Raw genomic sequence first — 21,243 nt, forward strand, 5'->3', positions numbered from 1 at the left:
ACATTATCGTGAACACTAACTACCAAGAAGAATGAACCCATCCTAAATGCACATCAAAGCAAAGGCTTCCAATAGGCAGTCTGCTGCTTTTCAGTGCCCCAGACTTACCAAGGCACTGACCCAAATAATGACAACTTCATGAGGAGAAGCCAGCTGTTATGTGGAACCCATTGTGTAACAGGGTCTGACTCTGGGATCCACGCAGTCAGTGAACTAACTACGCACACCAAAACAAAAGTTCTGGTACAATGTCCTTGCTCTGCTAGACCTGGGAGCTCTAGTTCTAAAAAGAAGCTTAAACATCAATGTTTGTGCGCTTTTGTTTAGGGCTGTTGTTACTGATTACAGTAGAACCCTGGAAATGCAGCGGTCCCTTGGAAAAATCACCAGAAGTTCTTGAATAGAACAGCTTTCACCGCTCAAACGATGCCTTGTGCAGTCCTGGGCAGCAGCCCTGTGATCACGTTGTGCTTCCTCAACAGAAATCATTTTACCCATAGCTACAATAACCTTTGAAATTCAACTTTTGTGGCCTATGGAAGCCCCTCCATATAATCACTTTACATTTCTCAAATGTTCTTCCTTCTTAAATAATACCAAAGAGAGGAGCTAATTATCCAGGGGAAACACTTACATGTTAGAAACCATGCTTGCCATATTTAATTTGTGCTTTTGTTAACAGGATCTCAGTCTACAGCCCTGGATGAGTTAGAACTCTCTATGTATATCATATCATACTCCAGCTCACAGAGATCTGCCCGTCTCTGCCTTTGGAGTTCTGGAATTAAAGATGTATACTACTATGCCCAACTATTTGTAATATTTATATTATTTACCTCATATATATTTCCATATCAAGACCTTCTCAGATACCTCATAACATTAAGAAAAGAGCCTATAAACATATCCCTTGGGTATAAGTATAAATAGATGTGTATTGATGATATAATAATAGTGATAGCACGTTTAAGTTGTACCAGATAGCTCATTTACATGATGTTCCGTTATTCCCACAGTAAATTACAACACGCTATATTCTTAACTCTATTCTAAGAGCAGCAATGGAAAATTTGAATCGCTTTTTTAAAGTCCAGAGCGTAGCAGAGACAAAACTTGACTCAAGACTGACCACAGACCCCCTACTTTACAGTCCTCAGCCTCTTGCCAGCCAGTGGAGAATAGTTGGTGAGAAACAGAGCAAAATCATCACGACAATAAGGAAATAGATGTGACTATCCCCAAAGTATAGCCAGGTTTACACAATTTCCTATAACCTGTCCTGGAATCTGCTAATAAATTTTAACTAATTTCTGCTTACCTTAAAAAGAAGTGTTTAAAAAGCAATGTTTTTTTTTATCCAAATATCTCTTTAGCCATAATCAATAAGGGCAAAGTCAATAAACTAAATTGTAAAAGACTTCTTAGCAGAGTTACATAAGTAGGTAAAATAAAAAGGACCTTTTACCCCATATTGGCATACAGGTAACAAAATAACTACTTTTTTCCCATGCCTAGTAGATAAAAAAAATGTATGTTCTTTTAATACTCAGTATATATGCAAACTGACAGTCAAATCACTTAGTGAATATAGTTTTCTTTTTGATGAATATAGTTTATCTTTTGATATTTAAGGTAAAGGAAGAAGTTGGGAGTGTTAGCATCCTGGTAAATAATGCTGGCGTTGTCTACACTTCAGATCTGTTTGCTACGCAAGACGCTCAAATTGAAAAGACTTTCGAAGTCAATGTGCTTGCACACTTTTGGGTGAGTGCGATTTCTTTTACAAAATACTTCCTTTTGAAGACCCAAAGATTAAGAGTTCATTTTTAATGACATGACTGCATTTATACCAACAGTTGCACCTTCCAAAATTAGTAATGAAGTAGGTCCTTGTAAGTTTCTGGTATTGTGTATGTTTTGATTCTTCTGGATTTTTGGTATCGAGGTCTCAGGTAGCACAGGCTTGTCATAAGCTTAATATAGAGCCGAGGTTAGCTTTGAACTCCTGATCCTCCTGCCTCTACCTTCAAAGTGTTGAGTTTGCAGGCATACATTATCATGCCTTGCTCATCGGTTTTGATTCTAAACTACATTTTCACACAACTCTGTGATAGTATAGGCATATGGAAAGGACACAGAGTCCACCCAAGTCATCGTCTATGATCCTCTATCAAGGGTGAATGTGGCGTGCTTTCAAATTCTCATGAGACTCCGGCCCCATATTGTTTCCTGGCCTCGAAAGCTTCAGACTTTATAGTGGAACTCGCTGTTCAAGGACTTTAGTGTGTGTTTCTGAAGACTTCAAATAGCTCCCAGACAGCTAGTTCATAAACGAACCGTTGGTATTTTCTTGGATATGAGCTTGGGGTGATAAGAGTTCAAGAAAATGCAGTGTACTGGTTACCCCGCTTTCCCCAAGCCATGGATGTCTGTCTTCCTGTGTTTACATTTGATAAAATACAGTGTGTAATCTTATTTGCTTCTGTATCCCCAGCATGCATACAGTGGGTACTCAATAAGTGTTTAGTAACCACTGGAAGATCGCTCTTTGTGGTATTTTGAGATCATGATCAAATTATTGTCTAGCAAATTAATATTAAACGTTAACCCTTTTTGTACTCCAGTGCATCATTCCTATTCGGTGTATGAGATGATAGAAGACATCAGTGCCGAGGGGTAAAAGGCTAGGGATATAAGCAGTGAACAGTTTAAACGAGATGGGTTCTCAACGCTTTCAGCGTCCATTGTAATTATTCCGCTGTGACGCCCTGGCCATTTGTCCAGGCCAATGTTGTGCTTGGCAGTCGGGTGTTTTCATTTATATCAGGAACGATGTTTGGAGAGCTTATCATTGTTTCAAAGTATTCTGCACGAGCCTGTGAATCATGAATAATACATTTTTTTTAATAAAAATTGTTTCTAGACCACAAAGGCATTTCTCCCAGACATGATGAAGAATAATCATGGCCATATTGTCACCGTGGCGTCAGCAGCCGGGCACACGGTGGTTCCCTTCTTGCTGGCTTACTGGTAGGTGACTACTTTTCTTCTACTGACTCCTATGCTTACCTTGTATGCTTTTATGTCTTATTATTTTGGAAACTTTTATATAAGATGCACACATATCTTTTATAAAAATAAGTTACCCACCTACCTATGTATACTTACGTATGTATATTTGCACACATCAGTAGTTACATGTATAGACACATGCAATGTACTTTTAGAGTGTAGGCACTTAATTTTTCTTTCCCTATTTAATGAGGTCTGTCTTCATCATAACAGACTTGAGGTTGCCCAAAGAGGAAGAGCTACGCAAAGCCTTGAAATTAAGAGTATCATCAACTGTTAAGCCCCTTTTCAGTTCACCTCAGCAACTGTTCTACAGGTCTCTGGAGTAATTGATGCAATTATAAGACAATCACTGAAAACATTTTCCATGACTTCTAGCACTAAGGAAACAAAAGAATAATGATTTTGCACTGTGAAGACGGCTGTAAAATAACTTACAAAGAGGAATGACCGTATAAAATTGACGAGAGTGTCTGTGATAGCTGTGACCACAGCACAGTGGGTATCCTCTATCTGAGCTAACGCTCTGCGATTCCTGAGCCTCCCAGAACCCCCACTGGGGTCTCAGCTGCCATCTTCGTCTGTGAGCCAATCACACCCTTCACTGGTTGTAGTCAGTCTTTTTCTGTACCACCACACGTGGCTCACGGAGCTTACTTCTCCTCCTGCATGTCCTGCTTCCGACTGGCGACCTAATCTCTCTTCCTCTCTGAGTCCACTCTGTCTTCACAAGTCCCACCTAACCTCTTCCTGCCTGGCTATTGGCCATTCAGCTCTCTATTAAACCAATCACAGTGACTGATCTTCACACAGTGTAAAGGAATATCTGCAGCGCTGGTTCAGTTCTGCCGAGCGTGTGCTCAGGGCTGAAGTTTTCACAGATACTGAAGACCTCTACCCTTTGTGCTTTTCCCTCTCTTTATCTCCTTCGCTTCTTCCCTTCCTCCCTCTGTGTGTGTGTGTGTGTGTGTGTGTGTGTGTGTGTGTGTGTGCAGTTTTTTTTTTTGTTTTGTTTTGTTTTGAGACAGGGTTTCATGCGGCCAAGCCAGGGATGATCTTGAAGTCCTTGTTTTTACCTCTTGAGTCCTGGGCTTACAGGTGTGTACCAGTGTGCCTAGTCTCTTCAGTGCTGGATCACACCCAGGGCCTTGTACATGCCAGATGAATACTCTGTGCAGTGCTGAGTCACACCCAGGACCCTGTACATGCCAGGTGAACACTCTATCTGTGCAATACTGGATCACACCCAGGGCCCTGTGTGTGCCAGGTCAGCACTGTGTCTGTGCAGTGCTGGATCACTCCAGGGCCCTGTGCACTCCAGGTCAGCACTGTGTCTGTGCAGTGCTGGATCACACCAGGGGCCTGTGCACTCTAGGTCAGCACTGTGTCTGTGCAGTGCTGGATCACTCCAGGGCCCTGTGCACTCCAGGTCAGCACTGTGTCTGTGCAGTGCTGGATCACACCAGGGGCCTGTGCACTCCAGGTGAGCACTCTACACTGAGCCACAATTTTAAAATTTTAAAGGCTTTACAATACTCAGTTGGTAGAGCATGAGACTCTTAATCTCAAGGTTGTGGGTTCGAGTCCCACATTACATACCAGTCTGTAGTAAGGAGGCCTCTTATTGGTTCCTGGCCACCTGGCTAGCTTAGACCCAAAATAATCACACAGAACTATATTAATTAAAACATTGCTTGTCCTATTGGCTAACTCTTACATATTAATTTAACCCATTTCTATTAATCTGTCTATAGCCACGTGGCTGTGGTTTACCTGTTAATGTTCCGGTGTCTGTCTCCGGCGGGGCTACATGGCATCTCTCTAATTCTGCCCTTCGTTCTCCCAGCATTCAGACTAGCTATTCCTGCCTACCTAAGTTCTGCCTTGCTATAGGTCCAAAGCAGTTTATTTATTAATCAACAGTACAGAGGGAAATCCCACATCACTAATACACATTTATAATAATGAAAAATGATTGCTTCAAAGTAGATCATCTACAGTCATAAAAAATCGTCACACCTGGAGCCTCTTAGTGCTCCCCGGTTACCATCGTAACAACACAGGTTACGTTTGCCCGCTTTTGATCTGTATGTGCGTGGAGTCTCACCATGTTTGTGAGATGTGCCCATAATGTCATTTGTGGCTATTGCTTGATCATACGTAGTTTTATATCATGTGACTCTACAGCAACCTGTCTGCCTGTTCTACCATCATGAACAGCTGGGGTGTTGCTAAGACAGGATTCTTACGGGATAATGATGTAGGCTAAGTTGCTCATCTTTCCTGTGTTGGATTCTCCTTAAACATGAAGCAGTTTAATAACCGTATCTGATGCAAATCCTAGAACGCAGAGAACTTAGCACTGATTCTAGGGTCCGGGGACTGCTTAGTAACTGGAGGGCACCTGCTGGAATTTCAATCCCACTTCCCTGTACTCACCAAAAACAATGGGGCCCCACCTGTCGGCTCCCAGAATAGGCCCCAGAAACCGGTTCTGTTCTCCAGCTGCCCTTTGTGGGATAAAACAAAGGGAAAACAGAATTGCTGACTCTTTTCTCTATAGCCACGCCCTCGCCTGTCACTGTAGCGGTTGTCATAGCACGAAAGCTCTCTGACCGTCTCTCTCAGGAGAGAGGGAATCATGCCGAAGGAGCGATATCGGAACAGTTTCAACAATTAACGTGAAAGCACACGGTGACAGCACTGACGTCATAGGAAGATAAAGCTGGCTTGGGTCTTATAATTTTTGATGTTTGTCAAGTGGGTTTTTCAATGGTATCTTGACTTTTAATACAATATTTTATTAAGTCTTTGAGAATTTCATGCCTTGTATTTTTATCATATTCACGGCCTCCCATTTCTCCCTCTAACTTCTCCTTGATCCACCACCCTTCTTGAATGAAAAAGAAATAAAGTCAAACAGTAAAGGGCATGACTGTTCCTAGGTACGGTGGAGGAGAATGTTCATTATAGACACGTGGGAGAGCATAGCCAATGGTAGAGACATCTGGGAGAGCCCAGAGTGGACATGGCCCTGAGTCATGGGAAGGGAAGGTAAAGGGAGAGGGGCTGCTGACCAGGAGGGGCAGCCTGGGCCAAGAGCCTGGCGTAGCCAAAATAGTGGGATATATAGAGAAGGGCAGTTGGGGGAAGGGCAGCCCAGTGCCTAGGCTGGAAATGTCTAGGGTAGGGGGTGGGATGTGCCAGCCATACCCTGTAACAGGTAGGGACTGAGGGATGCTGGGAGAACCTGGTGACCAGCACCCATCCTGATATAGTAAATAGGCCCCTCAGCCGTTTGTCCCATGTTTAATACCCAACGCTCCTTTCCTGCTCCCAACTTCAAAGTTGATTTTTAAAAGAAAGCAATGAGCTTGAAAGTATATCTTGTCAACGCAAATAGCCAGGGTAGGAACACTCAGCAAAACTGCATGTGAACATTGGCTTACGATGAAATGCTGCTTAAAACATGATTGGAAGTCAGAAGTAATAATTCCGACTGTAGTGAAGAATGGAGGTGATGTTGCAAAGGGTGGGGAGCAGCCCACCCCCCTTCTAGGTTTCCTATATTCAAATTGAGGTTCACCCTAACGTTCATACCTACTCTCTGTTGACATACCATTCTGGAAGCCTCTCTTACATCCTCAGAGACTGGAACTCTTGCAGGACCTCACAGCCAGAGTTAACACCCTGCCTTAAAGCCAGTTAAGACTGCTCCCCTACTGTGTGCCTGTGTGCTGAAACTGTTTAACCTGCCTACGAAAGAACACTGTAGCAGTCCACCTCACTTGCCTTGGATTTACCTAGTACAACATGTACAGCCTAAGCCAGTGTATAGCTGTGATCTTAGCTCACTCTTCCCTGCTCCTGACCCAGAGCCACCCCGTGAGTGGGGTGCCCCGCTGCTGACCGGAAGAGCTCACCCAACTGCAGGACCAGAGTTCCTGAATTTACTTGTAACCTCTTTCTTTCAGTTCCAGCAAGTTTGCTGCAGTTGGCTTCCACAGAGCCTTGACAGATGAGCTGGCTGCCCATGGAAAGAGCGGAGTCAAAACGTCCTGCCTCTGCCCTAACTTCATAAACACGGGTTTCATCAAGAACCCCCAGTACCAAGTAAGCAGGAACCAGAGCGAGACCCCAGGGCGGGTGGTTGCTATGGAGCTCATTCGTGGGGATTAATCCTGAGCAGATTAATCCCTGAGAAATCTGATATCTGATACTGTCAGCTCACCTTGCTTTCAGATTCTGTCGGTTGTGGGGAACCAAGGAGAGGAAGTGCGCAGAGCATGGCCAAAATGCAAATCTGCATGACACAGGAGAACTGGTTAATCTTTCCTGTTTCTTCAGCCCTGGAACATTCATGTGTCCTGGAGTGCTTGGGACACATGCTGGACTCCCCCATCGCAGAGGGGACTTATGTTGTTTAGTTGAGGTAGGGCAGTGATAAGGAGGGCGCCTGGATCCCAGGCAGGACAGTAGTGAAGAGGGCGCCTGGGTCCCTGCCAAAAACCACACAGGTCGTTCTGGTGCTATAGCATGAAAGTTCTTCCCTTGGTGGATTTAGAGGTTGTCTTTCCAAAATGAGTTCGAAACAAAACTATTTCTTTGGTTTAAAAAAAAAAAATCAATAAAGAATCAGCCCTGAGGATAATTTTTCATCTTTCGTCCCTGTGGCATCAGCTTTAATGTCTCAGTAATCATAACACAAGTCTTTTTTTTCTGTTGGATCTTTTGTTTTTGTTTTTATTGAGCTGTATTTTTTTTTCTCCACTCCCCTCCCTCCTCTCCCCTCCCCTTCACCTCTCTCCCATGGTCCCCATGCCCAATTTACTCAGGAGATCTCGTCTTTTTTTGCTTCCCATGTAGATTGGATCCATGTATGTCTCTCTTAGGGTCCTCATTGCATAACGCAGGTCTTATGATTAAATGATTTCTTTTGGGTAGATCCGTGAAGGGCCATTAGTATATCAAATCAAATGTTTAGAATTTGTCGTTATTCCTACACAGTGCCCCTCCAGAAGCAAGGCACTAGTTGACAGTTGACCCACAGTGAAGGCAGGTATCTTACTTCTTCAACTTTCTTTCTGCTCTTTTTAAATCATTGCCAACTCCATTCATGAAGAATCTTATATTTACATTAATAACTAGCTCACGCAACCGCTTTCGTGGCTCGTCTGTTTCGTGTATGAGCTCGCTCTTCTGGAGCTCCAGGGTTTCAGCAGACAGCCCTTCCTGTTTCTGAGATCCTTCGCATGTTACATTGGTTCCGAATGTTCTCCCGAGGGCTCTCCTGGTGGCTTCAGGTTCCATGAGGTGTTTGGAAAGGTCCCTCTCTTGACACACCTAATCTACCCACATCACTTTCTAGTCACTTTGGCTTAAGAAAGAACTGAGGTTACAGCACAGCCTCGTTGCTTTTCCCAAAGAGCTAATGAGCTGTTCCGTTCTATTGTTTAATGTCTCATTATTTCTTTCATGGACCTAAATTTATATCATAAATTCATGTACGTACTTAACTATGCATTTGGATTCTCTATTTGGTTATATTGATATCATAAGGTTTTTTAGCTTCTTCTGGCCCCTCAGAATTTTGTTCCGTTCTTTTCTAATTTGGCCGTTCTTTGTGAAGCGTCTTTGAAGTTAACGAAGAATATGTGGGTGACTCACTTAGGAAGAGGGCTCGTTCTAGTTTAAATACGGGCTGAGGGCAAAGCCAACATTGGACCCAAATAGGGAGCCCTGTAAAAGCACCAGGATCCCTGGGGCCTGACAAACACAGGTGCTCCTGACTACAGTAGGCTCGCCTCCCGGTGAGCACCTGGTTAGCAGAAATGCAGGTAACTTACCCACCCTCCCTAAGGCCACAGCAGCACAGTGAGGGAGCATCTGACCTCACTGGAAGTTGCAGCTTCCTGCTGCCCAGCCAGACAGATGCTAAAATTAACATTTGAAATACAATGTGCTCAGAGCCCACAGCCCTGTAAAACTAAAAGACCGTGATTGAGCCGTGAGCCACCCTACGTCCGTCTGTAGTATAAAATGTATTTTCTCTTTAGTTTCTCCATGGGCACCTAGTCATTGTACTTGGTATTATATAAAATAAGAACATTTTTCTTTCTTTTCTTTTTAACCCGGGAACTTCTGTTTTGTTTATTTAATTATATTGAAACTACTAAGTAGATATTTTATTTTACAAAGCAATATGCAAGATAATAACAATTTTTAAAGATTTATATAGTGATATAACCTATATCACTAATGGATTGCCAGATGATTCAGCAGCTGTTAGGGTTGGTGCAGGGTTAGAAGTGTAAAATTCATCCTGGTGAGTTACACCATGGTTGGAAGTTAGGAATGAAATCTTGTATTGATTGATAGTCAGAGTCCTTCTGTCTTATCTTAAGACACCTATGTGTGATGCTAAGAATCTTGAAGTATAGATTTTTCAGGGAAATGGTTGATTTAAAAAACATACCATTTAGTCAGATCAACTAGGTTTTCTAAAACCGTAGACTGATTCACATTTAGTAAATTTATGAAGTTGGTAATACATGGACACATTTTTACAGGCTGCTCACTTCAAAAATGTGTAAGGAAAATATATTTATTGTTACAACTTGAATTTGTAATAAACACTTTACATTTCCTCTCTCTCTCCCTCTCTCCTCCTCCTCCTCCTCCTTCTTCTTCTTCTTCCTCTCTCTCTCTCTCTCTCCTCCAGACAAATGTTGCCACATTGAGTGTCTTTTTTTTTCCACTGGGCATGGAACTCACATGGTTGTGCTAGCAGAGCGAGCACCCTATGACTGAGCCTTCTCTCCAGCCCCCCCCCACGTCACACGGACACACACAATTTCACATGTCTGTATACATCCTAGGAATCACAAATGACAGAGAGCATGATTGTCTGTCTGAGACTTCACTTAGTACGATCGTCGCCAGCTTCCTCCATTTTCCTGAGAACAATCTATCTTCGTCTTTACGGCCAAGAGCATTTCGTCGTGTGTCTACCGCCTTTTCTTACCCATTCGCCTGCCCTTGGACACCTAAGTTGCCGCCATCTCTTAGCTGCCATGACTAGAGCTGGAGCAAACACTGGTGCCAGGTCTCTGCGGCAGGCTGGTTTGCAGGTGCGCATGTCTTCCTAGGATCTTAGGGTGGATCTCCGTCCTGCTCTCCCCCTGGTTTACTTTCTCACCAGCAATGTGACGAGGAGAAGCAAAGCTTGGGCTTGTACTTAGCACTGGCGTGTGCTCACCTGAGCTCCGACCTGGTGTTGAAAACACCGCCACTCTGACTGGGGGAGGCGGAACCTCAGTGTTTGTGTTTCTTTGGCGGCTGCTGAAGCTGAATCTTTATTGGCTCTTTGTAGTTCTTTAGAGACCGATCTGTTTCTTTAACTTATTGTCGGATTTGGTGCCTTGAAATTCAGGTTTTCAGTTCTTTGTATAATCTAGACATTAATCTTCCATCAGATGTACAGCAAGCTAAGATTCTGTCCCGGTCTGTAGTCTGTCTGTCTTCACTTTGTGTTCTTACTTTTTCTGTGCAGAAGCTTTCAGTATCACCCCAAAAACATCTATGCTAAGACAGGATTTTGTCAGGAGACAAAAGGAGTCTTCTAGCAGGAACCTGTAGCTCCGAAACTCTGGAGGTTAAATTTCTGTCAGCCTAGGCAAGAAGGTAAGCTCTGTCTCAAAACTAAATGGAACAAAACAAAAACAAAAAAGAAAAGCAACAAAACAGAAACCAACAAAAAGCCCCAAAGCAAGACTTTCTCGTTCAGAAATCCAATTCTTAATTCCATCTGAATTAGCTGTAAAATCCTAATTTGGCCTTGAAGGAAGAAAAGGACCCCAACAGGTCAGCTGGGCTGGGGAGCAGAGTTAAGGAGAAGGGAAATCTTGTTCATTAAATCCAAGAGCAGGCATGTCAAAATAACACTTGCCGCTTTTCTCTTATCTCAGGATTTAGATGTTAAAGTAACATATTGGCACCTGTGTTCTTAAAACCCCGGGCATCTTTCAGTTATTAAAATCAGGTGCCCCATTTTAAAGCTATTTGTCTTTTAATCGCGCCCTAAAACATGGTTGGACAATGCAAGAGCGCCCTCTTCTGGCAAAACTATATCCATACAAGAACCAGAACGTTTTAAAAATGTGACCAGCGGCAGGAATCCCACACAGGGTCCTTTCCTTACACCTTGAGCGCTGGGGCAGATGCTCTCCAGTTATCTGGTAGATGAGCTGGCCGAGGCTTACAGATACTCTAACAACTCACCCCTGAGCAACAGAACAGAACCGCAGACATGATTATACAAAGTCAGGTTACTCACTGAAGAGACTGAACAGCTTCCAAGTGGCTGAATTTGAAATGATGTCTCATGTTAATATTGGAATTTAAATCCATTCTAAAGGGCACTCAAGTGTCATCTGTTGCTTCTTGTAACACGGTGTAAGAAACAGGCCTTCCATAAAGTCTAAAATTCACTGTTGTCTAAATTTATGGAAATTAAATATTATGCATTCAAATTAAGTCCTTGAAAACTAAGAGTTATTTTTATTAAATAAGATAGGATAATATACTGGCTGATTGTGTGTCAGCTTGATACGAGCTAGCAGGATGGAGCCTCAGCTGAGGAAATACCTCCATGAGATCCAGATGTAAGGCATTTTCAGTTAATGATCAATGCGGAGGGCCCAGTCTGTGGAGGGTGGTGCCAGCCCTGGGCTGATGGTCCTGGTTTCTATAGAAAGCAGGCTGAACAAGCCAGAGGAAGCAAGTCAGTAAGCAGCACCCCTCCATGGCCTCTGCATCAGCTGCTGCCTCCAGGTTCCAGCCCTGTTTGAGTTCCTGCCCTGGCTTCCTTTGATGATGAACAGTGACGTGGAAGCCTAAGTCAAGCAAACCCTTTGCTCCCCAATCTGCTTTTGGTCGTGGTGTTTTGTCCCAGCAATAGAAACCCGAAGACAGCTTGCAACAGCCTTATTTCAAAACATTTACTGCTAAATGCTGGAAACTGTATTATACACTGTATAGTTGGCTCTATACACTGCTCTGAGCCTGCATGGTCAGGTTTGATGTATTCACATTCTCTCTGCCTGTCTCATTTCCTACAGCCAAAGCTGGACTCAAACTCAGTGTGCAGTGAGATTGCCACGAGCGTCTGATCCGCCTGCCTCTGCTTTCCAGTCACAGGGATTACAGGCACCGCTTCACCCAGTTTGTCCTGCTCTGAGTCTTGTAACAACTCCGTGAGATGGGTCAGCTGTCACTCAGACAAAATGCCTGAGATGATCAGCTGAGGAGGGAACACAGTAGCCAGTTTTGGAGATTCCTGCCTAGGGTTGGTTAGCCTTGGGCTTTGGGGCAAGGAGCAAGGCAGCAGCCTATAAACCAGGTGTGGCCCCTGAAGCCTCTAGTCTTAGCTTGTTCTAACTGAGTCTCTCAGGCTAACGGTCATCTTGGGCTTAAATATCAAGACCCCACACAAAACAAGAAGTTACCTTGTCATGTGTTCTAAGAAGAATTTGAAAAGGGTTTCTGTCAGTTCTTCCTTAAATGTTAAAAAAAAATGCAAGTTGTTGCCAGCCTTCAGGAGGCAGAGGCAGGTGGATCTCGGTGAGTTAGAGGCCAGCCTGATCTACAGAGTGAGTGTCAGGACAGCCAGGTCTATATAAAGAAACCCTGTCTGAGAGAGAAAGAGAGAGAGAGAGAGAGAGAGAGAGAGAGAGAGAGAGAGAACCTGGGCGAGGTAGCTAGGATCTCCAGTTCAATGATGGCTCAGTCTATGTAGGGAATGTAGGGAACTCTGGGCTAGCCTGAGCTAATAGTCAGACCCTGTCTTAAGTAAGCAGTCTTGGGTACTGGCTGAACTTCTTTCACAAAGTCCTGTTCCATTTTTCACCTTCTTGAGTCAGTCTCCATGGTTGCACCCTTGGGTCTGTGCGTGTCACGTGGGCCCTTACTGGAACACGGCCGGCTGTTCATGGTGCTCTCAGGATCTTTATTTCCGCGAGTTCCTGGAAATGGCCCTGCTTTCATTCTTGAATTTATATGCTGTGTCTTCTATTTTCCTTAGTTACTCTAACTTAAGACATTGATAATTTTGTGGTTCTTTCCAATGAATCAGTTTGATTTCACAGATTCTCTCTGCTGTGTTTCTGGCTTCTAGTCCACAGATCTATAATTAATTAGATCTTTACTATTTCTCAATTTGACTTGCTTTGTATTTGGTTTAATTTTGACTTGTGACTTTTTTAATGTTTTTCTTATTTTTTGATATAATATAATTATAACTTTTTCTCCCTTCAAATGCTCCAATGGAATGCCCCATCCTGTCAAATTTGTGACCTCTTTTTCTTTAATTGTCGTTGTTGTGTGTGTGTGTGTGTGTGTTATTTAATATAAACACAACCTGCTCAGCCCATATGATGTTACTTGTATGTATATGACTTCAGGGTTGACCTGGTGTGCTCTTCCCTGAGGGAAACCATTTCTTCTGCTCGGGCCTTCCTCCGTCACCTGTAGTTCTTTGCCGACGATTGAGGCCCCACGAGCCTTCTCCCTTCTGTGTTAGTATGTCTGGTGTTGTCCTTGTTCAGTTCACGTTTAAGCAGTTCCATTAGTGAGATTTTATGTGTGCAGCTTCTGACATTTCTAGGAGACACAGTCTATTCCGCTGGCTCTGACAATCTTTCTGCCCCCTCTCCTTCTGTCGCAACCCTTAGGTTCAGGGGTTGTGTTGTAGATGTAGCTGCTGAACTGGGATCTACAACTCTGCCTTTTGATGGGTTGTGATTTCTGTAATGGTCTCCATCTGTTATGAAGAGAAGTTTCTCTCATGAAGGGTAAGAACTTTATAAAGGTTAGTATCTAGAGTGTAGTTAGGGATTGCAGTGGTTTAGTAGCGTGATGGTTAGAGTCTCCTCAAAGGTCCACAACCTCACTAGTCCCGGGTAGTTGGCCAGATTTCCAGTACCAGCATAATTTCCCTCTTGCTGATGAGACCTAAGTCCAGGTAGAGCACTCTTGGTTACTCCCGAGGTACTACCAAGGTTCTACCACTACCGCTCCCTTAGGGTTGTCTTCCTGCTGGTCATTGTACTGGTTCAGGGGCATCGCAGCTGGCTTGCTTCCTTCCTTTGGAAGCTTGGATGTCTTCTCAATATGGGCTGTCCCATCAACTAATTTGATACTTTTCTTCTTTTTTAATGTAGGTTTCCAGCCTTGGGTTCCCCTCTGAGCACTATATCTTAGACATTTCGCTATGGCATGCCTTCTTTTCATCCAAAGCCTCTGGTTTTCTGTAGCTTCTCTAGCCCGCTGGATGTACATGTGTGTGATGCTCACGTCCCAGTGACTGCGAACTTTCCAGTTCCCTTTGTGTTGCTGGTTTCTAATTTCACACCATTGTAGGTTTCAACCATTATGATGAGAACATAATTTGTTCCGTTTCCATCCTTTTACACTTACCTAGACTTGCCCTGAGGTCTAATGCATGGCCTGCCCTAAAGAAACATTTTCTATGTGCTCTTGAAAAGCCTATGTAGTCTGCCACTGTGGAGGGAGTGCTTTGTCCACGTTGGGTCAGTCTAGCGCTGACTCCTCGTAGTTTTGAAGTCCTCTGTTTCTTGCTGGCCTCGTGTCTCATTGTTTCACACGCTGTTGAAGGTGAGGAATAAAGTCTCCAGCTATGACTGCCAGACTCTCTTTTCTCCTCTCAATTCTGACACTTTTAGCTTCCTATGGTTGGAGACCTATTGGGAGAAGAAGGCCCTTGTATTCAGAGACAGCACAAGGGAAAACAGGAATGTTCTAGACACAGGGTTGTCTTTCCAAAGGGAAGGCTTTATCACCTGTTTCAACCCAGAAGGCTGGGGATGGAGGTGGTTAGTGGTCTGGTGAGCAACGCTGCCTGTATGACCAGGGTCTCCCTCGAGCTCCTACAAGCAGGACCGGAGGTGACTAACAGCCTAGGTGACCCTACATCCTCTCTGTGTGACTGTGGTGGTGCCAGATCCTCCCGTAGGCACCATAAGCTAACAGGGGTAGCCGATCTCTAGAACCCGTCTTCTTGGAACAAGTGACATGTACTTTGAGTCCTTGTGCATAGGGGATTGGTTAGAGAAAACTTCCCTTCGAATTGTACTGCGCTTAAATATGCTTACAATAAACTGCTCGGCTCAGACTCTAGAAGTCTGAACCAACACCGGCTGCTGAGTCCCGTTGGACTGGATTTCTTACACTTTGCTGGCCTGGTGGTCGCAGGAACCCCAGAGAGACCCTGTTGTTTCAAGAACAAACTGTTCTTAATTAAAAATCTTCTTGAAATAATTTATCTCTTTCTGTTCAATTAGTGTTATGAACAATGCAGCATAATCTACAATATTAGACCAAGGGTGATTGATAATCTACAGTATTAGACCAAGGGTAATTGATAATCCCTTTATCATAACCAACTTTTTAAAACATTTGCTCTTCTTATATATGGCTCTATTTTTTCTCTAAATATTTTCAAGTTGTATATATGTATATATGACAGAAAAATTACTTTATTTCAGCTTGTTCATAAATAGAAGGTGTTACATAGCAAGGTGGTACCTGTATAGTAGAGCTCCATAGCATGCTAACAGCATGCATCTAGTTCCTCATCACACCCCAGAGAGTGCTGCTGCTTGTAGCACAATTAATAAAAACCCAGAGACAGAAATGGGGGTTCAACCTGAAGGTCAGAAAAGCAAAACAGCCAGTCACTGGCTCTTACCTCTACCTCAGTCCGAAATGGCAATCCTGCCTCCAGGAATCTCAGAATGAGACTGTGTCTCAGAGTTGTTTCCTCCTGTATTATAATCCTCTACAGAGCTGAGATTAAAGGCATGTACCACTGGGTTTAAAGGCATGCATCATCCAGTTTCTATGGCAAACTAGTGTGGCTACTGGGATTAAAGGTGTGTGCGTGACCACTGCCTGGTCTATAAGGCTGATCAGTGTGGCTGTTTTACTCTCTGATCTTCAGGCAAACTTTATTTATTAAAATACAAGTGAAATATCACTACAGCTGCTGGCTTGTGCTCACCCGGTGATGCCCCATGGGTAGCTGAAACCTGCCATGGGAGGAGCATTAATACCATGGAAATCACAAATCCTACAAAACTGGGAGGCTTATCTTCTGGAGAGCCACTTGTTAAAACTGGCCACCGTGCTGCTGCCGCGTTGAGCCCATTTTTAGATTAAGAAACAACACACAGTAAAACCTGAGTTTTTGTTGTAAGCGATTGTATTTGTTTTCCCTACCCAATTACTCAGTTACTTAAGTGAGAAATCAATCAAACCCAATTATTTGGTCTGGAGATTCTCCTCAGTGTCCCTTCTTGTCCAACGTACCCTCCTGACCCAACAGATTGGCCCATAGTATTGATGTAGTGTTGTTTTTTGTTTTGTTTTGTTTGTTTTTGGTTTGGTTTGGTTTTGGTTTTCTGAGACAGGATTTCTCTATGTAGCCCTAGCTATCTTGGAACTCATTCTGTAGTCCAGGCTGGCTGCAAACTCAGAGATCCACCTATTTTGCCTCCTGAGTGCTGGGATTAAAGTTGTGCACCACCACCCAGCTGGATGTATAGTTTCTACAAAAGCCATTGTGAGCATTTATTTAACATAATTGCATTTCCTCTCAACATAGGGATGTTGAAAGAAATTGAGATTTTTCTGAAAGTTCTATCTTTTAGCCTTTTAAACAACAATACTCTAGAGTTATTGCACTTCCTTCAGAAGTTGTCTGACTTAGGCAGTTCAGGTACATCAAGCAACATTCAGTCACTACAGCACTTCCAGATGGTGGGTACCAGGCCACAGTGTAGACTTCCAGATGGTGGGTACCAGGCCACAGTGTAGACTTCCAGATGGTGGGTACCAGGCCACAGTGTAGACTTCTGGATGGTGGGTACCAGGCCACAGTGTAGACTTCTTGGTGGTGGGTACCAGGCCATAGTGTAGACTTCCTGGTGGTGGGTACCAGGCCACAGTGTAGCCCCACTGTGTACTATGCCATTCACACAGGTGTTTATGAACTCATGGTTCCAGAGCAACCTTTCCTCCGAATGCAGAATCCACTGTTCAACACCAAACTTGGCTTCAGTGAGCTGTCTTGTTTCTGAACCCTGCCTCTGTTTTAGTTTAGGACCCACCCTGGAGCCTGAAGAGGTGGTAGAAAATCTCATGTACGGGATCCTCACCGAGAAGAAAATGATATTTGTTCCGGGTTCTATCAAGTTATTGTTGGCATTTGAAAAGTAAGTGACACTTGTGATTGTTGATGTTAGAAGTCACCATGTTCCTGCTCTATTTCAATCAGCTGATTTAATGCATTTATATTGATTTATATGGGAGCAAACTGACAAAATAATAAGCGGTGAAGAGGTTCTGAGTTTTTAAAACTGAGGGTGCTAATGATCGAGGGAAGACTGGAATAGTCACCAAAACACTTTCATGTGTTTTTAAGGCTTGTTAGTTTGGTTTTTTTTTAAAAAAAAAATTTATGTCTCATTGATGAGCATGATTGTTTTAAAGCATTTCTAGCAGTAGACTCATTGGACAGTTGGACCAAAGGAGACCAAGATTAGACTTTTTATTTTTATCTTTTTGTCATTTGTAAAGCAAAATGCTTATTATCAATATTGGGTTCTAACCCAGTAGGTAATTTCAAAGAAATCTAAGAAAGACATGGTCTCGCATTACCAATGAAGACTGGGTTTGGTCTTAAATTCTACAACTGACAGCATTAAGATGGTGGTAGGAAAAGGCAGCTGTCACGGAAGCAACAGCTCTCATGGTTTCTAGCTTCTAAATGAAGACCATACAGAACCGAGAAACTTCCCATGGGGATCCATCTCTTGAGTCCAGAACGGCTCACTGCAGAATCTTGCTCAGGAAATGTCTATTGTTTGCTGTAACTCTGTCATCTAGATGGATGGCCGGCCTCTCTCCACAGTGCTTACCTTTTCAGTTTGCTGACCTTTAGTGACATATGGAACTCTAGACAAAAGCTAGTTTAGACGAGACCAAATTAAAGTAAAATAAAAACCAGCATCTGTAACGCAGGAAGAAATACTAGCAAATTACCTTGAGAAGCTTTGAGTGAGGCAGTTCACAGATTCCTCACAGTCTTTGTTTGGTTGGTAACAAAGTTATATTTTAGGTACACATTCACAGATCTCATGGGAGTTTTCACAGTATAGAAAGTCATCTTGAAGCATAGGAGTCACTAAATGACCTATAATTTTAGAGATCTGGGCCTTGCTTGCAGTGGGTCCCTGCATTGTGAACATCCATGTGACTCAGAGTTCATTAGGAGCGCAAAATCTCCTGCTCCCTTGAATGAGAATTTTCATTCCCTTCAACGCCCCAGATGATGTGTGTTATTTGGCTGCTGTGTTCTCTGGTGCAGATAGGAGTTCCTGGAGAGGCCCAGAAAGTACTGATGTTTGAGACCTGCTCTCTAGTTCTTCGGGTGACTCTCAGACTTGGCAGAAATTAGAAATCAGGGGTGCTAAGGATGCCCATAAAACACACACCTTCCTAAGGAACTGCCTGAGAATCTGTGTGGCCTTTGAGGCTGTTCAAATAGTATCCGCGGGAGCGCTGGGGGAAACATATTCCCTTGTCCTCTGTGCCTAGACAGGGGCTTCTACAGCTTCATGGGGTTGCTTGAGATATCTACCTAACAAGTAGATTCCACCCACTTCTAGATATTTTAATACAGAGTATTTCAATCTGGACTCAGAAATCTGTGTTTTAACAGGTAACTGCTACCAGCATCTGATTCAAAAAAAAAATCATTCTGAACTAAAGATTTAAAATAATAATAAAAACCAACCTTAGGAGATCTAAGTATGACAAGACTTCTAGCCCCTTCTGCTCAAACCCCAGTTGAACCTCAGGGTTAGGGAAAAAGCCAAAGGGAGAGCTAGAGAAATGGCTTAGCAGTTAAGAGATCTTGCCGTGCTTACAGGGGGACCAGGGTTCAGTTCCCAGCATGGTGACTCACATCCATCCGTAACTCCAGTTCCAAGGACTCCAGTGCCCTCTTCTAGCCCCAGAGAACACCAGGCACACACACCATGCACTTACAGACATATAGACAAAATACTCATCCGTGTAAAATAAGAAAGAAATCTGTTTATTAAAACCATCTAAAGTGCACCACGAGCACTCCTTTGGGGCCGTATACCGCGATTACCGCTCTTACTGTTGGAATCGCCATTACGGTATGCAGTGTGCAGATTCCAAGCACTGTTTGAATGCTGTCTGGCAGGTCACTGTACGCCATTACACTGACCTGTGTATCCTGTTTACTTTCTCTCAGACACTCTGGACTATGACAAACTTCTAAACAGTCTTTAGTACACACTCTGGGGAGAAAAAAATGAGATGAGCTGCATGTCTGTCGTTGCCCATAGCCTTTAATATTAACATAGAGGTTGTTCACAAGAACAATTGGGCATAATTTTTTAGCATACACGCGTGAGAAATTCAAACTCAAAGATCAGTTAATTTGTTCACCGTTATGCTCAAAACCAGGGCACTGCCTGCATTATCACTACCAGCTCTCTTTACTGGGCTTCGGGGCAGCAATTCCGTGATGTCTGAATTACAGGGCATCATCTTAGCCCTCACATCTGCTTCCTCTCCAGCTGCAGCGGTTTTTAACCCTTCAGCATCTCAGCTGTTCGGCTTGGTGTGCCTCCTCTCTGAGGGCTTCTGAAAAAAGGAAAGAACATATTTATTTTAAAAGTAAATAAATACATATATGTGTACATTTCAAAAGATATTCGGGACACTTCTACCCTAGTGAAAGTTGACTTACTTATTTAAGAAGGAAGTGCAAGGTTGGGCGGTGGTGGCGCACGCCTTTAACCCCCGCCCTCTGGGGGGGGGAGTGGGGGGAGGTGGGCAGAGGCAGGCAGATGTCTGTGAGTTTGAGGCCAGTCTGGTCTATAGAGTGAGTTCCTGAACAGGTTCCAAAGCTACAGAGAAAACCTGTCTCGAAAAACAATAACAATAACAAAGAAATGAATTGAAATACAAAAATTAATTTTAAGTGAATATGTTTTTCAAAAGTACTTGGTATCATTTTCCTAATATGCTTGCACGTCTCTCCTAGGATCCTTCCGGAACGGTTCCTGGCGGTTATAAAGCATAGGCTCAACATCAAGTTTGATGCAGTTATTGGATACAAAGACAAATGATGAGACTTCCTGGTTTTCAGGAAAAGCTGGCTTACTGGGCTCAGGTTGATTCCTTCCATACTAATCAAAATTTTAATGTTTTCAATCTTCTGGGGGTTTTGTTGTCTTGTTTCTCCACTGCCTCTTTTTGAAGTGTGATCATACTCACGAAAGCCAGTTTCCCATCATAGAACCACGTGGCCTGAAGAGTGGCTCGTATGGAGAGGGGAGGGGAAGATGGTCAGTTTCACGATAGTAGTTTTTTCAGATTTTGCAGCTCATCCCCAAGTGTTCAGAACTTGTGCTGTCCATTTTTTATTTAAGATATTTGTCGTTGCACTTTTAGCTTGTGTAATTCACATTTCCTCTTCTGTTCCATATAAACTAGGAACTTTAGCCTCCCCAGAGGGAATGAAGTACCGTGTCTAGTGTCATTTCACCCATGGTTTCGTGTGCTCTGAAACATTTCAACACACATGTCAGCACTGTTTCCTGACATACAGTCCAAGGAAGCTGGGGTAGATACTCTTGCAAGGATAATGGCATCTGCAGGCTTTCAGGCTGAAGTACAGGACAATACATTTATAAATGGTAATAATGAATGGACCACATTTCAGTCCTCAGTGTCTCTGCTACACATAAAACATGACTTGGCCTTTAAATTAAAGGAAAAATCAGTGAAGCAATAAAGTCTGTCTTTTTCTTTGTTTTGTTGCTGTTGTTGTTGTTGTTTTGTTTTGTTTTGATTTGATTTGTCTCCAGAAGTTTCTTGAAGGTGAAGTTCAGTGAGGTGGGGCTGTATGGTCAGGTTCAGGTTGGGTGGGGCATGTACTCCATTGGTAACAATGTACAAACCTAACAGGCACAGACGACTGGGCTCCATCCCTACCACCCTGCACCACATCTGGCCTGTTGGCACACTTGAAGGAGAAGCGCCTGATATGGT

At 43.4% G+C, this 21,243-nt stretch overlaps 1 protein-coding gene across 2 annotated transcripts in view; it reads left to right on the forward strand.

Moving 5' to 3' along the window:
* LOC125395740 (estradiol 17-beta-dehydrogenase 11) overlaps positions 1-21,007 on the forward strand; it is a 32,050-nt gene extending 11,043 nt beyond the window's left edge. The window contains exons 3-8 of one of the 2 annotated variants that reach the window (XM_087908820.1): positions 1,633-1,764; positions 2,924-3,030; positions 7,047-7,178; positions 7,616-7,626; positions 17,252-17,363; positions 20,234-21,007. In XM_087908820.1, coding sequence (XP_087764946.1) covers positions 1,633-1,764; positions 2,924-3,030; positions 7,047-7,178; positions 7,616-7,626; positions 17,252-17,363; positions 20,234-20,318 — 579 coding nt within the window. In that variant the 3' untranslated portion in view covers positions 20,319-21,007. Of the gene's footprint in view, positions 1-1,632; positions 1,765-2,923; positions 3,031-7,046; positions 7,186-7,615; positions 7,627-17,246; positions 17,364-20,233 lie in introns of both variants that reach the window. The other variant, XR_015738526.1, reaches the window with a different exon arrangement.
* Positions 21,008-21,243: the final 236 nt, after the last annotated feature.

This window comes from Myodes glareolus, chromosome 8 (genome assembly GCF_982192425.1).
Source record: "Myodes glareolus chromosome 8, mMyoGla1.1, whole genome shotgun sequence".
NCBI lineage: Eukaryota > Metazoa > Chordata > Mammalia > Rodentia > Cricetidae > Myodes > Myodes glareolus.